This window comes from Caretta caretta, chromosome 24 (genome assembly GCF_965140235.1).
Source record: "Caretta caretta isolate rCarCar2 chromosome 24, rCarCar1.hap1, whole genome shotgun sequence".
NCBI lineage: Eukaryota > Metazoa > Chordata > Testudines > Cheloniidae > Caretta > Caretta caretta.
Window position 1 is genome coordinate 7,062,549 of NC_134229.1, and position 12,507 is coordinate 7,075,055.

The 12,507-nt window shown below is 42.8% G+C and overlaps 1 protein-coding gene and 1 non-coding gene across 2 annotated transcripts; both read right to left on the bottom strand.

Annotated features, from left to right (window-relative positions):
• Positions 1-76: 76 nt before the first annotated feature.
• LOC125626135 (T cell receptor alpha chain MC.7.G5) lies at positions 77-6,897 on the bottom strand. The gene is made up of 6 exons (XM_048828826.2): positions 6,817-6,897; positions 5,263-5,601; positions 3,242-3,553; positions 1,665-1,778; positions 1,532-1,584; positions 77-508 (listed from the first exon to the last, which is right to left on the bottom strand). Exons 1-6 carry the CDS (start codon positions 6,878-6,880, stop codon positions 476-478), a joined length of 915 nt encoding a protein of 304 aa, XP_048684783.1. The 5' UTR covers positions 6,881-6,897; the 3' UTR covers positions 77-475.
• A 2,362-nt stretch (positions 6,898-9,259) lies between these two features.
• Positions 9,260-11,531, bottom strand: LOC125625817 (uncharacterized). Its single transcript, XR_012665932.1, has 3 exons — positions 11,429-11,531; positions 11,296-11,348; positions 9,260-10,272 (listed from the first exon to the last, which is right to left on the bottom strand). It is a non-coding gene; the product is annotated as an uncharacterized LOC125625817 (transcript).
• Between the last annotated feature and the right edge of the window lie 976 nt (positions 11,532-12,507).

A 12,507-nucleotide genomic window follows, 5' to 3' on the forward strand; every position in this document is an offset into this window, starting at 1 on the left:
GAGATTATGCAAAGATAACGAAACATCTCATAAGTCTTAAAGCCCCATTCTGCCTTCCGGTGTACCCCAGCTCCCATCTACTTCAGTAGGACTTTGGGGGGCACAAAGAATATAGAATCAAATCCCTTGTGTAAATATGTAAAACAGTCCTGTTTAAAGGCTTGATCCTATGCTCACAGAAGTCAATGGCAAAGCTCCCACTGACACGAATGATGTGGGAATAACAGAGCAAGTAATTCTCCACAATAACCAAAAAGAAAACAATTTATTTAAATAGGTGGTGTCAAAAAGGGTTTGGAGATTGGTACATTTATAACAAGTTGTAATTTAAGCCCAGCCACCTCACATTTTAGTAATTAGTAAAGTGCAGACATTAGACTCAGAATTCTCTTTCACTTTAATTTTCCCCTCATGCATAGCTTCTTTAAACCCCATAAATAATTTTGTCAGACCATGTCAGTTAAAAAGGGACTTTTCATTTCTTGTACCTCACAGCTGCATACTCGGTCTGGAATAGAAAAAGGAAAGACCAGATATTAATATTCTTAATGCGACTCTATAATCTCATACATTTAACTAGTACTACTTATTAGGTAACCAGACAAAAAACTAAATTCTACTCTTACTCACACTGTTGTAAAACTAGAGTAACTCCTCTGAAGTCAATGGAATTCAATTTTATGTTAATGTAAGTGAGAGCAGAATATTGTGCAGAAGCGTTTTACAGAAAAGAGGTTAGATTCAGATTCATCTACACTGGTGTAAATCTATAGTAACTTCACTGAAGTCAATGGGCTGTTGCAAATGGCAGAGAAATGTGATCCCAAAGATGGCAGTAGTAACCACAAGCTAAATTCTCATCTCCGTTACCACAAGAAGTCGGTGGGATTGGAGTTGCATCAATGAATATGCTACAAGAATTAGACCGCTCCCTCTTGTTAGAGCTGTTCCATTCTAAATTCCTATTTTCACTCTTCTTTCCTTCTCAAAATTCCTAGAAGGATTAAATGTTTTAACGTCTAGTCTGGGCCCTGATGTGATTTTTTTTAAAAGTGTGCAGACCTTTAGTTGGCCTGCTTTTGAATTATGGGAGAGTGAAAAATATTTTGGCCAAATTCTGCCAGACCAATGTTGATCTGAGTAATTCCACTAATGCCAATGAGGGGGTAACTCGATTTATGACCATGTAACTTGGAGCAACATTTGGATAAATGTGACCAATTGTTCAGACTTTTTTCTTTTTTGGTCCATGTAAAACTCATAAAGAAGCATAAAAACCACTGCTTCATCCTCCACATGGGCAGGCGGGAATATGGTAATACAATAGCAATTCTGCACTGGCAACCCTACAAAGCAGTTGCTGTCTACATTAGGAGGGAAATGAAAGGATAGCTTCTTCATGTGAACGTCAGAGGAAATCAGGTAGTCGGAATGTAGCCACCAATGTCGGAATTTGGCCAGGACGCTGAGTTAACATCCGACTCATATACTGTATCTTTCCGACGTGCCAGTGGCTAAAAAAGCACTTTACCTGTGGAATGTGCCTCATAGGTATTTGATTCCCTGTTTGCACAGCTCTCCCTGCTGGAGAAGAACAAAAGGACAGTTATAGGGATATGTGATGAATGGTTGCTTCCTAGCAGATAGAGTTATAAACAAGTTACCTCTGGTTGGACACTTTCTGAAGAGCAGGATCAGCAGCTGGATGACGACAAGGATGAAAATACAAGACAGCCCAACATATAACACATCATTGCAGTTTTCTTTCCAGGCCTCATCTGCAGAGAGGAAAGAACAATGTTAGGTGCAGAGCAAAGATTTGTTAGTGGAAAAAATCCCCTGCAAAAGAGTGGGTCCGTGTCATCTACTTCTCATGGGACGCCGTGCACAGCGAAGGGAGGCCTTTCCTCCAAAATCCTCCATCTCAGGTCATTGTCACACTCCCCACCTGGAGGAGGCGCCAGTGGGGCTAGTTGACCACTTGGTACAGGATTCAGGCCATTGGTAGCCCAAGGCAAGCTAAGTCTTTTTATTTATTAACTCTGCTTGCCTGCACTGTAAATTATTTTATCAAGAGGTGATTTATTTCATCCTAAGAATCACTGATCCAGTCTGAGAATCTCTGTTCCACTGATGACTAGAGTGAGTTAAACTGAATTAGAATGAAAACCATTTTAGGGAGCTTCGTAGAATCATAAATGTTAGAGATAGCAAAGGCCTGTGATTGTGGGTCTCCTGTAATTCACCTCCCTGGCTAGTCCCTACAGTACAATCACTAGTGCTCTATCTAGTCCAACTTTAAATAGGGCTTCATCCTTGTCACTTGAGAGACACTCCCACAACTCAATAGATCTCATTATCGGGAATCCTGGATATTCATCCTACTTTTTCCTTTGCTCAGTTCACTCCCATTGTCCTAGTTATTCCATCTCAGAGCCCCCCAAACCATTCTCCTGTTTCCTTGGCATTAACACTCTTCAAACACTTGTAGAAAAAGTGCTTAGATAGCGCTTGACCCAAGACTGACTGACGTCTATGTAGGGTGACCAGATGTCCAGATTTTATAAGGACAGTCCTGATTTTTGGGTCTTATTCTTATATAGGCTCCTATTACCCCCCACCACCTGTCCCAATTTTTCACATTTGCTGTCTGGTCACCCTAAGTCTATGTGAATCTTTCCATTGACTTCAATGGGCTTTCAAGCAGGCCCATTAGGAGAAAGATCTAGGGGCAGTTTTGCCACAGATCCCTCTTCTTACCACTGCTCATTGAATAAAACAGAAAAATGGTTTTAAGAGAGAGCGAGGAAAAGCGGGTGACAGGGGAGCTACCAGAACGTTCTTTCAGAATTTGATGCCGTGGCTGTGTTGGTCCCAGGATATTAGAGAGGCAAGGTGGGTGGGGTCATATCTTTTATTGAATCCGCTTCTGTTGGTGAAAGAAACAAGCTTTTGAGCTACACAGGCCTGAAGAAGAGCTCTGAGTAGCTCAGGCTTGTCTCTTTCACCAACAGAGTTGGTCCAATAAAAGATATTACCTCACCCACCTTGTCTCTCCCACAATTCAAGCCCTCTAGGTAGTTTTTATACCTAGTCCCCACTCCCCCTATTTTAGTTATTTAGCTCAGCAGTAACCCTTTAAATCTGTATATTTGTCCTGACTTGAGGTGAAATTTTCACCAGACACCATATATAAATGTCTTGGGAGAGAGAACAGGTTAGATAGGATACGATACTCGACCTGTTTCCTTGGAGACTGTAGCATTGATGCTTCTCCCTGTGCTGTTCTCCTTGGCTGTACAAATGCAGTTTGTCTTCTGGTTCCACGTCGCAGGAGGGATTGTCATTAGGCTCCAAACACTAAAGACCCCGTTCCCGTCTATGGCTCCAGTATCCATCTGACCTTCAGACACTTGCTCACCAGTGTCCCAAAGAACAGCACTCCAGGGAGGAGTGAAATCAGAGAGCAGGCAGAGCAGAGGAATGACGGGGGGAAGCTCAGCATCATCTGGGTTGGAGGGAACCAGGATGGAAAGGCTCGGCTCAGAGGCATCTAAAAGAGAGTTGAGTCACCCAAACTAGAGATTGGAAAGACCTGTTACCGGTATCTCAGCTAGTCCCTACCCAGCTCCTACCCCTTCCAGTGGAGAATAGTTTAAGTATCTAGTGCATTGTCTAGTCTAGTCTTACATGTCTTAAATGGTGGGACTTCCCTTGCATGAAGGGGATTTCTCTTATTAATTTCATCCAATTACACTCCTTCGTCCCACTCCAATCAGTTCCCCTGCGTACTTGATGGTCTCAATATTCTGAATACCTGCAGAGGGTAGACACTTCTTTACTACACTGTATTCTTATGTTCCACTCCTGCTGAGCTTCTGGAGGAAAAACACTTCCCTGTGAAACCACACGGCGGGAATCCTTTCATGAAGCTCATTGAATGCCTGGTAAAGAGCCGGATTAATAAAGTTTTTTAAGGCCAGCAGGAAGATGCATTAGGGCCCAGGCTCAGGTGGTTTCCACGAGGTAGAATCCGTGAGCATGACTATCAGAAGGTAGGACAGTAATAACAGCTGGCGCTGATGCACTTCTCATCAGTAGTTAGATATCAAAGCACTCTGCGAGGCAAGTAAGAGTCATGACCCCATTTTAGTAGCAGAGTGATGGGTGGGCAATGATTCAGGATTACCATCCAGGTTTCCTAATTCACAGTCTCATACAGTATCCACTACCTAGATCATTCTGCCTCTCAGCATAAATACTGATGACTTAAAACCGAAACGGGGCGGAGGGTGGTCAGATAATCACAATTGCAAGATTCTGTCTCAGAACCAGGGCTGTAACCAGGATGGGGCAAGTGGGGCAGCTGCTCAGGGCACAAAGCTACAAGGATGGAAAAATGGGGTGGAAAGAAAAGATCGGATCCCTCCTGGCCCTTCAGCTCCCTCCCCACGAGGGCCCCAAAGGCTCTGCCAAGCCCTTCAGGGGCCTTCAAGGTCTCTCCATACCTGCCTCCCAGGCTCCCCTTCAACCACAGCTCTTGGCTTCCCCAACTCCCCCCACAGCCCCTCAGTCACTGTTCCCACCTCCTCCCCTGCACCTGCCCCGAGCCACCCTTCTCCTTGTTCCTGTCTCTCCCCTGTAGGCTCCTGTCTCCTAGCTCTCAGACCCCCTGGTGTCCCCACTGCTGGAGCTGCCCAAGCAGGGAATGCAGTCAGCTGTCCCCGGCCTCTGCAGCGGGTGCAGCACCCCCAGCCTGATCTGGAAGCCGAAGGATCCCCAGCACAGCGAGCCCCTCAGCCTGGCACTGGATGGTGCAGGATGCCAGCAGCAGCAGGGGGCTTATAGGCGTGGCTCATGGTCTGGGCTCACGGCAGAGGCTGGTGCTCGGGGATCTGGGCTTGGAAGCTCAGCTCAGTTCTGAGTCACCGCAGCACCCAACAGCCATTTTTATCCCTGCGGGAGCCTGGCTGGAAAATTCTCCGGCGCAGCAGGAGGCAGAAGGGCCGGGAGATTCATGACTCAGTTGGACTCCACCTGCCCTGACCCCGCTTGGCTGTGGCTTGCCTTGCAAAGGGCTGGGGCAGCTCTCAGGGATCGGCTCTGGAGCCAATGGCTGGGCCATCCCCGCAGCAACCCCAGCCAGCCCAGCCACCAAGGCAAGACAAAAGCCAGTAGGGCTTGCCCCAGGCGCTAAAATGCCTAGTTACAGTTCTGCTCAGAACCACGCAGACGTCTGGAATTGTCCCACTGGAAACTCACCTGTGACAATTAGCCTGGTCCCATTCCCAAAGTTTAGATGTATGTATACAGCAAGGCCACAGTAATACACCCCAGAGTCATTTTTTTGTACGTTACTTATAATCAGAGTAAACGTTTTTGCCGTAATGTTCACTGTACTCGAGTATTTTTCATGTGGAGCTGCAGCAAACTCATAACTGTGGTAAATCCTGTGCAAACTTCCATTCTGAAGCTCTTTGTACCAGTATATATACTGACTTCTTGTTGAAAGCTTACAGTCTATCCGTGCAGTTTCTCCAGAGGCCAGAAAGATCTGTGCTGGGCTCTGCTGGATCAATATCCCTTCCCGTGAAGTAGTCACTATAAAAAGGAACACAAAAACCTGAATCCAATAATCACTTGTAAGAGACTAACCCGTTGCAATATATTCAATATAACACATCATCTGCTCCAAGCAAAATGACCATTGTTTTAAAAATGGGGGTGGGATAACTTTATTTTTGTACTTACGCATTTTCTTCGGATTCAAATACACTGTAGGAAAATTGATGTATTTTAAACTAAACAGACGTTGCTGACATTTTTTTTCTCATATAGTATTTTTGCCATATTGTCAAGTGTAGCATAGCTGTAACACAAACAATAATCACTCTGCACCCATGGATGCTAATCAATCCCTTTGCACATCTATATCACCTCTCATGCAAAGACATTGAAGCACTTATCACAATTAATTAAACCTCCCAATCATACTACTGAATAATATTTAGGGTGACCTGACATCCCGATATTATTGGGACCGTTCCAATATGAGGGGCTTTGTCTCATAAACACAACTATACCCCCACAAAAAAAAGTGTCCCGATTTTTCACACTTGCTATCTGGTCACCCTAATAATATTTGGCACTTAGAACCTGTCACATGATAATCAAACTGCTTTGCAGCTATTAATGAGTTAAGCCTCACAGTGTTCCTGTGAGATGATGAAATATTATCCCTGCGTACAGATGGAGAAACTGTATCACAGGTATGTGGAGAGATTTGGACAGGATCCCACAAATCAGTGACATGATTTTGAATAGAACCCAGGTGTTCTGACTCCTGGGTCCTCTGCTCTATCCACTAGACTGCAGTCTCCGATTCATATTAACCTTGAGTCAGAGTTAAAAACAATAAAATGAATGTTATTTGACCAAAATTGTACATGAAAGGGAGTGCTTTATTATCTTAGACCTTCAGGCTTAAAATCATCTCTTTGATTACCTATAAAAAAAGACTAATGCCCCTGGAAGCCTATATAAAATACATGAGCATAAAAGAGACCTGGATTTTGAACAACAATCCATTACAGTGTCCAAAATGTTAAACTATATTCAAGGTGTTGTGGGGAGCACAATGTAATATTTCATTACCTCTCTTAGTATTTTAGTTGGTGAACTAAAACCTATGACTGTTTAGCTCTCCCCATCAGCTCCTCTTGGTGTTACCCGCATTTCAGAAGATCTTTGCACATGAAAGTAATTTTTTGTAGCAAGGTAGAAAACAAACATGAAATATCAGGCTAAAATACTTACTCCGCAGACAGAGTAGAATCACCCAAGCTATCTGGTAGGACATTTTCTGGCTTTCTTCAGTCATGCAAATTTGATGCTCTGAGAATGGTAGATGCCTGTTAGTTAATGGATCTCTTGATGAAAGACTTTATCACGTGGAGAGGAAGATGTCATATTTCCTCTTAAAGTTCTGTGGGGGCAACATGTGTGACAAAGGAGAGGGCCAGGAGATATGAATAACCGCATTCAAAATCTTATTCTGACAGCCAGCAGGGCAAACCTGGGGAATAATATTCAGCTGCCCCTAAAATTAATTACGCAATAAATTACGTGTGTGACTGTGTGACAGCAGAGTATGTATTTTAAAAGGAATCTTTCTTCTCATATCTGGATGGATGGGACAAGCCCTTCTTTGGACTGAAACTTATGTGGATTATTTTCTGTGCTTCAGGGTTTCAGACATTCATACGTATTTGGGGGATGTTCGCCCCAATAGAAAGAGAATAAGGGAAATCATTGAAGCGGTTGTCGTGCACTATGGAAGTGTGGGAAATGGACAAAAATACATTAGCTTGTTTGTTTAGTTATTATTGCAGATGAAATAAACATTTTGGGAAGAGATCCTGTGGGAAAGGAAGTGTACCAATATATAGATGAAAAGTGGAGTTGGTTTTGTCAAATATATGAAGATGGGTTGAAAAAAGAAAAACACAGGAAGAGTGAGGATGGCATATTGTAGACCAAAATTGGGAATTAGTACATCTAAAAGAGTATCTCATTATGTAGCTGTCATGACAGCCAAACTAGTAGCAACAATGTTAGTGTTAAACTGATTCTGAGATATACGCCCAGCAGCAGCGCTCATTTTCTAAAATTCAATCTCTGGTCTTAACGGTGATAAAAAAAAGATGTCTCAGTAAGTAGACGTGATTTAATCAGTGAAATTATATTTCCAATAACAGAATTAGTGCAGATGGGGATACATGTAGCATTAGTTTGGATCCCAGTGCATCTTGGGATAACGGGGAACAAAATGGCGGCCAAAGCAGTGAAAAATGCTGTAAGAAATGGAATGATTGACATAGTAGCAATATTCTTGAGTAAACAGGAATTCAAAAGCCAATACAGACAAATTTAAAAGAGGAATGGCAAAAAAACTGGATTCATGAAAAAAGAGGAAGATGATTTTTTTTGACTTGTGCCCTAGAGTTAAGGATGATGACATACTTCAGGGCCTGAAGTGCTTTTGTTTTGAGTATTAACTGGCCATTGTGCCCTAAACAAAATTCTTATTCAAATAAATGACACAAAGATGAACTAACTTCACTCTGTACGGTGGAAGAATCAATTGATCACCTTTTACGGGTGTGTCAGGGTTTTCAGAAAGACAGGGAAAAGTTTGTTGAGGAATTCGAAAGTCTTAGATAAAAAACCCACCATTATGTTGTTTAGTAAAAGTATCAGGAAATGGAATATTACTAAAAAGGTGCTGTTACATTCTGGGAAAGACACGGGCAGAGCGAGAGGCTATAAACCGCTAAGTATGGAGGAATTACAGCGGGAGGTGGCTTGACTATTCTGCTTCGCCATAAAAAGAGAAAAAGAAAGAGGCTGCAATGAAAGTAGTCTGCAGTAACTCCCTGGAAGAAGGGAGTTTGGGCTGGTAAACTCAGAGGGATGCGGAGGCCAGAAGATAAGAGCAGGGAAGTAGGACAGAGTCCAGGGGAAACAGCAAAGGGGTCTGGGTGCAAGCAGATATAGGGTCCCTGGATTGGAACCTGGAGTAATGGGGAGGTGGGCCTGGGTTGCCCTACCCGCCACTGGGGAAGTGGCACAGTCTGGGCTGTGGACCAGAAGACTGCCTGAGACAGATCATCCAGTGGGACTTCAATACCCAGAAGGGGAGGACTATGGTGACCTGGCTGGAGGGTTGAGTCATGAAGGAGTACCTGAAGTTCCAGAGAGAGAGAGGAGCCATGCTGTGAGGAAAAGGGCATTGTACCTGAAAGGAGTCTATCCCCTAGGCAGCCAGGAGGAGGCGCCCTAGCGGTGCGGGAAGCCCATTGCACTATAAACAATGCTTTTAGCCCAATTCCGGTTCAGTCTTGCCAGCTTTCAGAGTGTGCTATGCCTGTGATTTTCCCAACAGCTAGTTTGCAAGAAAGAAAGAAAGAAAGACCCAGACAGAAGTTGGATTTTCTGTTCTTTATTTTCTCTGTGTGTGTGTGTGTGTGTGTGTGTGTATTCCTCCCCTAGCTCCCCATCCATCATCCCATCACCCAGTCCCCCACTGCCTCTTCCTCCAACCCCCCATGCAGGGCTTAAAGTGTCCTGGGGCTTGCTGAGAAAAGTGATATTAATAAACATGCAACTATCCGGGGGTAGCCGTGTTAGTCTGTATCCGCAAAAACAACAGGGAGTCCGGTGGCACCTTAAAGACTAACAGATTTATTTGGGCATAAGCTTTTGTTGGTAAAAACTGCACTTCTTCAGATGCATGGAGTGAAAATTACAGATGCAGGCATTAGTATACTGACACATGAAGAGAAGGGAGTTACCTCACAAGTGGAGAAATATCACCATTCACAGCATTATTGAGTCAGCAGAAGGATCATCTTACATAAATAAATTACAATGATTTGTATTTGTATATGTGCATATTTATTTGTTTTTCCTAAAGTTAATTAAGTATTCTAGGAAAAAGTGTCCGTGCGGCCACCAGTGAGAGTTGGTGGTCACACTCTGAGACTACCAAAAAATTTGTTGTGAGAACCCCTATTGACTTTTTCTCAAGAACAGTTGCTACCACATTTAATACCATTAAAAAAACCCCATTAAACAAGGCATTTTCCCCCTATGAAACACTCTGCATAACAGGAAAAAGAATAAGAACAATTGGTAAATTAGGTTTTCACTTAACTCCTCGAGCTTCAAATGCTTTTTTTTTTTAAATGATGATAATAATTGGAGATTATGCAAAGATAACGGAACATCTCGTAAGTCTTAAAGCCCCATTCTGCTTTCCGGTGTCCCCCAAGCTCCCATCTACTTCAGTAGGACTTTGGGGGGCACAAAGAATATAGAATCAAATCCCTTGTGTAAATATGTAAAACAATCCTGTTTAAAGGCTTGATCCTATGCTCACAGAAGTCAATGGCGAAGCTCCCAAGGACACTAATGATGTGGGGATAACAGAGCAAGTAATTCTCCACAATAACCAAAAAGAAAACAATTTATTTAAATAGGTGGTGTCAAAAAGAGTTTGGAGACTGGTACATTTATAACAAGTTGTATTTTAAGGCCAGCCACCTCACATTTTAGTAATTAGTAAAGTGCAGACATTAGACTCAGAATTTCTCTTTCACTTTAATTTTCTCCTCATGCATAGCTTCTTTAAACCCCATAAATAATTTTGTCAGACCATGTCAGTTAAAAAGGGACTTTTCATTTCTTGTACCTCACAGCTGCATACTCGGTCTGGAATAGAAAAAGGAAAGACCAGATATTAATATTCTTAATGCGACTCTATAATCTCATACATTTAACTAGTACTACTTATTAGGTAACCAGACAAAAAACTAAATTCTACTCTTACTCACACTGTTGTAAAACTAGAGTAACTCCTCTGAAGTCAATGGAATTCAATTTTATGTTAATGTAAGTGAGAGCAGAATATTGTGCAGAAGCGTTTTACAGAAAAGAGGTTAGATTCAGATTCATCTACACTGGTGTAAATCTATAGTAACTTCACTGAAGTCAATGGGCTGTTGCAAATGGCAGAGAAATGTGATCCCAAAGATGGCAGTAGTAACCACAAGCTAAATTCTCATCTCCGTTACCACAAGAAGTCGGTGGGATTGGAGTTGCATCAATGAATATGCTACAAGAATTAGACCGCTCCCTCTTGTTAGAGCTGTTCCATTCTAAATTCCTATTTTCACTCTTCTTTCCTTCTCAAAATTCCTAGAAGGATTAAATGTTTTAACGTCTAGTCTGGGCCCTGATGTGATTTTTTTTAAAAGTGTGCAGACCTTTAGTTGGCCTGCTTTTGAATTATGGGAGAGTGAAAAATATTTTGGCCAAATTCTGCCAGACCAATGTTGATCTGTGTAATTCCACTAATGCCAATGAGGGGGTAACTCGATTTATGACCATGTAACTTGGAGCAACATTTGGATGAATGTGACCAATTGTTCAGACTTTTTTCTTTTTTGGTCCATGTAAAACTCATAAAGAAGCATAAAAACCACTGCTTCATCCTCCACATGGGCAGGCGGGAATATGGTAATACAATAGCAATTCTGCACTGGCAACCCTACAAAGCAGTTGCTGTCTACATTAGGAGGGAAATGAAAGGATAGCTTCTTCATGTGAACGTCAGAGGAAATCAGGTAGTCGGAATGTAGCCACCAATGTCGGAATTTGGCCAGGACGCTGAGTTAACATCCGACTCATATACTGTATCTTTCCGACGTGCCAGTGGCTAAAAAAGCACTTTACCTGTGGAATGTGCCTCATAGGTATTTGATTCCCTGTTTGCACAGCTCTCCCTGCTGGAGAAGAACAAAAGGACAGTTATAGGGATATGTGATGAATGGTTGCTTCCTAGCAGATAGAGTTATAAACAAGTTACCTCTGGTTGGACACTTTCTGAAGAGCAGGATCAGCAGCTGGATGACGACAAGGATGAAAATACAAGACAGCCCAACATATAACACATCATTGCAGTTTTCTTTCCAGGCCTCATCTGCAGAGAGGAAAGAACAATGTTAGGTGCAGAGCAAAGATTTGTTAGTGGAAAAAATCCCCCGCAAAAGAGTGGGTCCGTGTCATCTACTTCTCATGAAAGGCCGTGCACAGCGAAGGGAGGCCTTTCCTCCAAAATCCTCCATCTCAGGTCATTGTCACACTCCCCACCTGGAGGAGGTGCCAGTGGGGCTAGTTGACCACTTGGTGCAGGATTCAGGCCATTGGTAGCCCAAGGCAAGCTAAGTCTTTTTATTTATTAACTCTGCTTGCCTGCACTGTAAATTATTTTATCAAGAGGTGATTTATTTCAGCCTAAGAATCACTGATCCAGTCTGAGAATCTCTGTTCTACTGATGACTAGAGTGAGTTAAACTGAATTAGAATGAAAACCATTTTAGGGAGCTTCGTAGAATCATAAATGTTAGAGATAGCAAAGGCCTGTGATTGTGGGTCTCCTGTAATTCACCTCCCTGGCTAGTCCCTACAGTACAATCACTAGTGCTCTATCTAGTCCAACTTTAAATAGGGCTTCATCCTTGTCACTTGAGAGACACTCCCACAACTCAATAGATCTCATTATCGGGAATCCTGGATATTCATCCTACTTTTTCCTTTGCTCAGTTCACTCCCATTGTCCTAGTTATTCCATCTCAGAGCCCCCCAAACCATTCTCCTGTTTCCTTGGCATTAACACTCTTCAAACACTTGTAGAAAAAGTGCTTAGATAGCGCTTGACCCAAGACTGACTGACGTCTATGTAGGGTGACCAGATGTCCAGATTTTATAAGGACAGTCCTGATTTTTGGGTCTTATTCTTATATAGGCTCCTATTACCCCCCACCACCTGTCCCAATTTTTCACATTTGCTGTCTGGTCACCCTAAGTCTATGTGAATCTTTCCATTGACTTCAATGGGCTTTCAAGCAGGCCCATTAGGAGAAAGATCTAGGGGCAGTTTTGCCA

Bases quoted from the DNA above. Each gene is read 5' to 3' on its own strand.
- LOC125626135 (XM_048828826.2), bottom strand. From the start codon at position 6,880: ATGACTGAAGAAAGCCAGAAAATGTCCTACCAGATAGCTTGGGTGATT. The intron at 1,779-3,241 runs GTCGAGTATCGT...TCCTCTCTGCAG, and splicing joins TACAGTCTCCAAGGAAACAG to ATGAGGCCTGGAAAGAAAAC. The intron at 1,585-1,664 runs GTAACTTGTTTA...GTTCTTCTCCAG, and splicing joins CAGAAAGTGTCCAACCAGAG to CAGGGAGAGCTGTGCAAACA.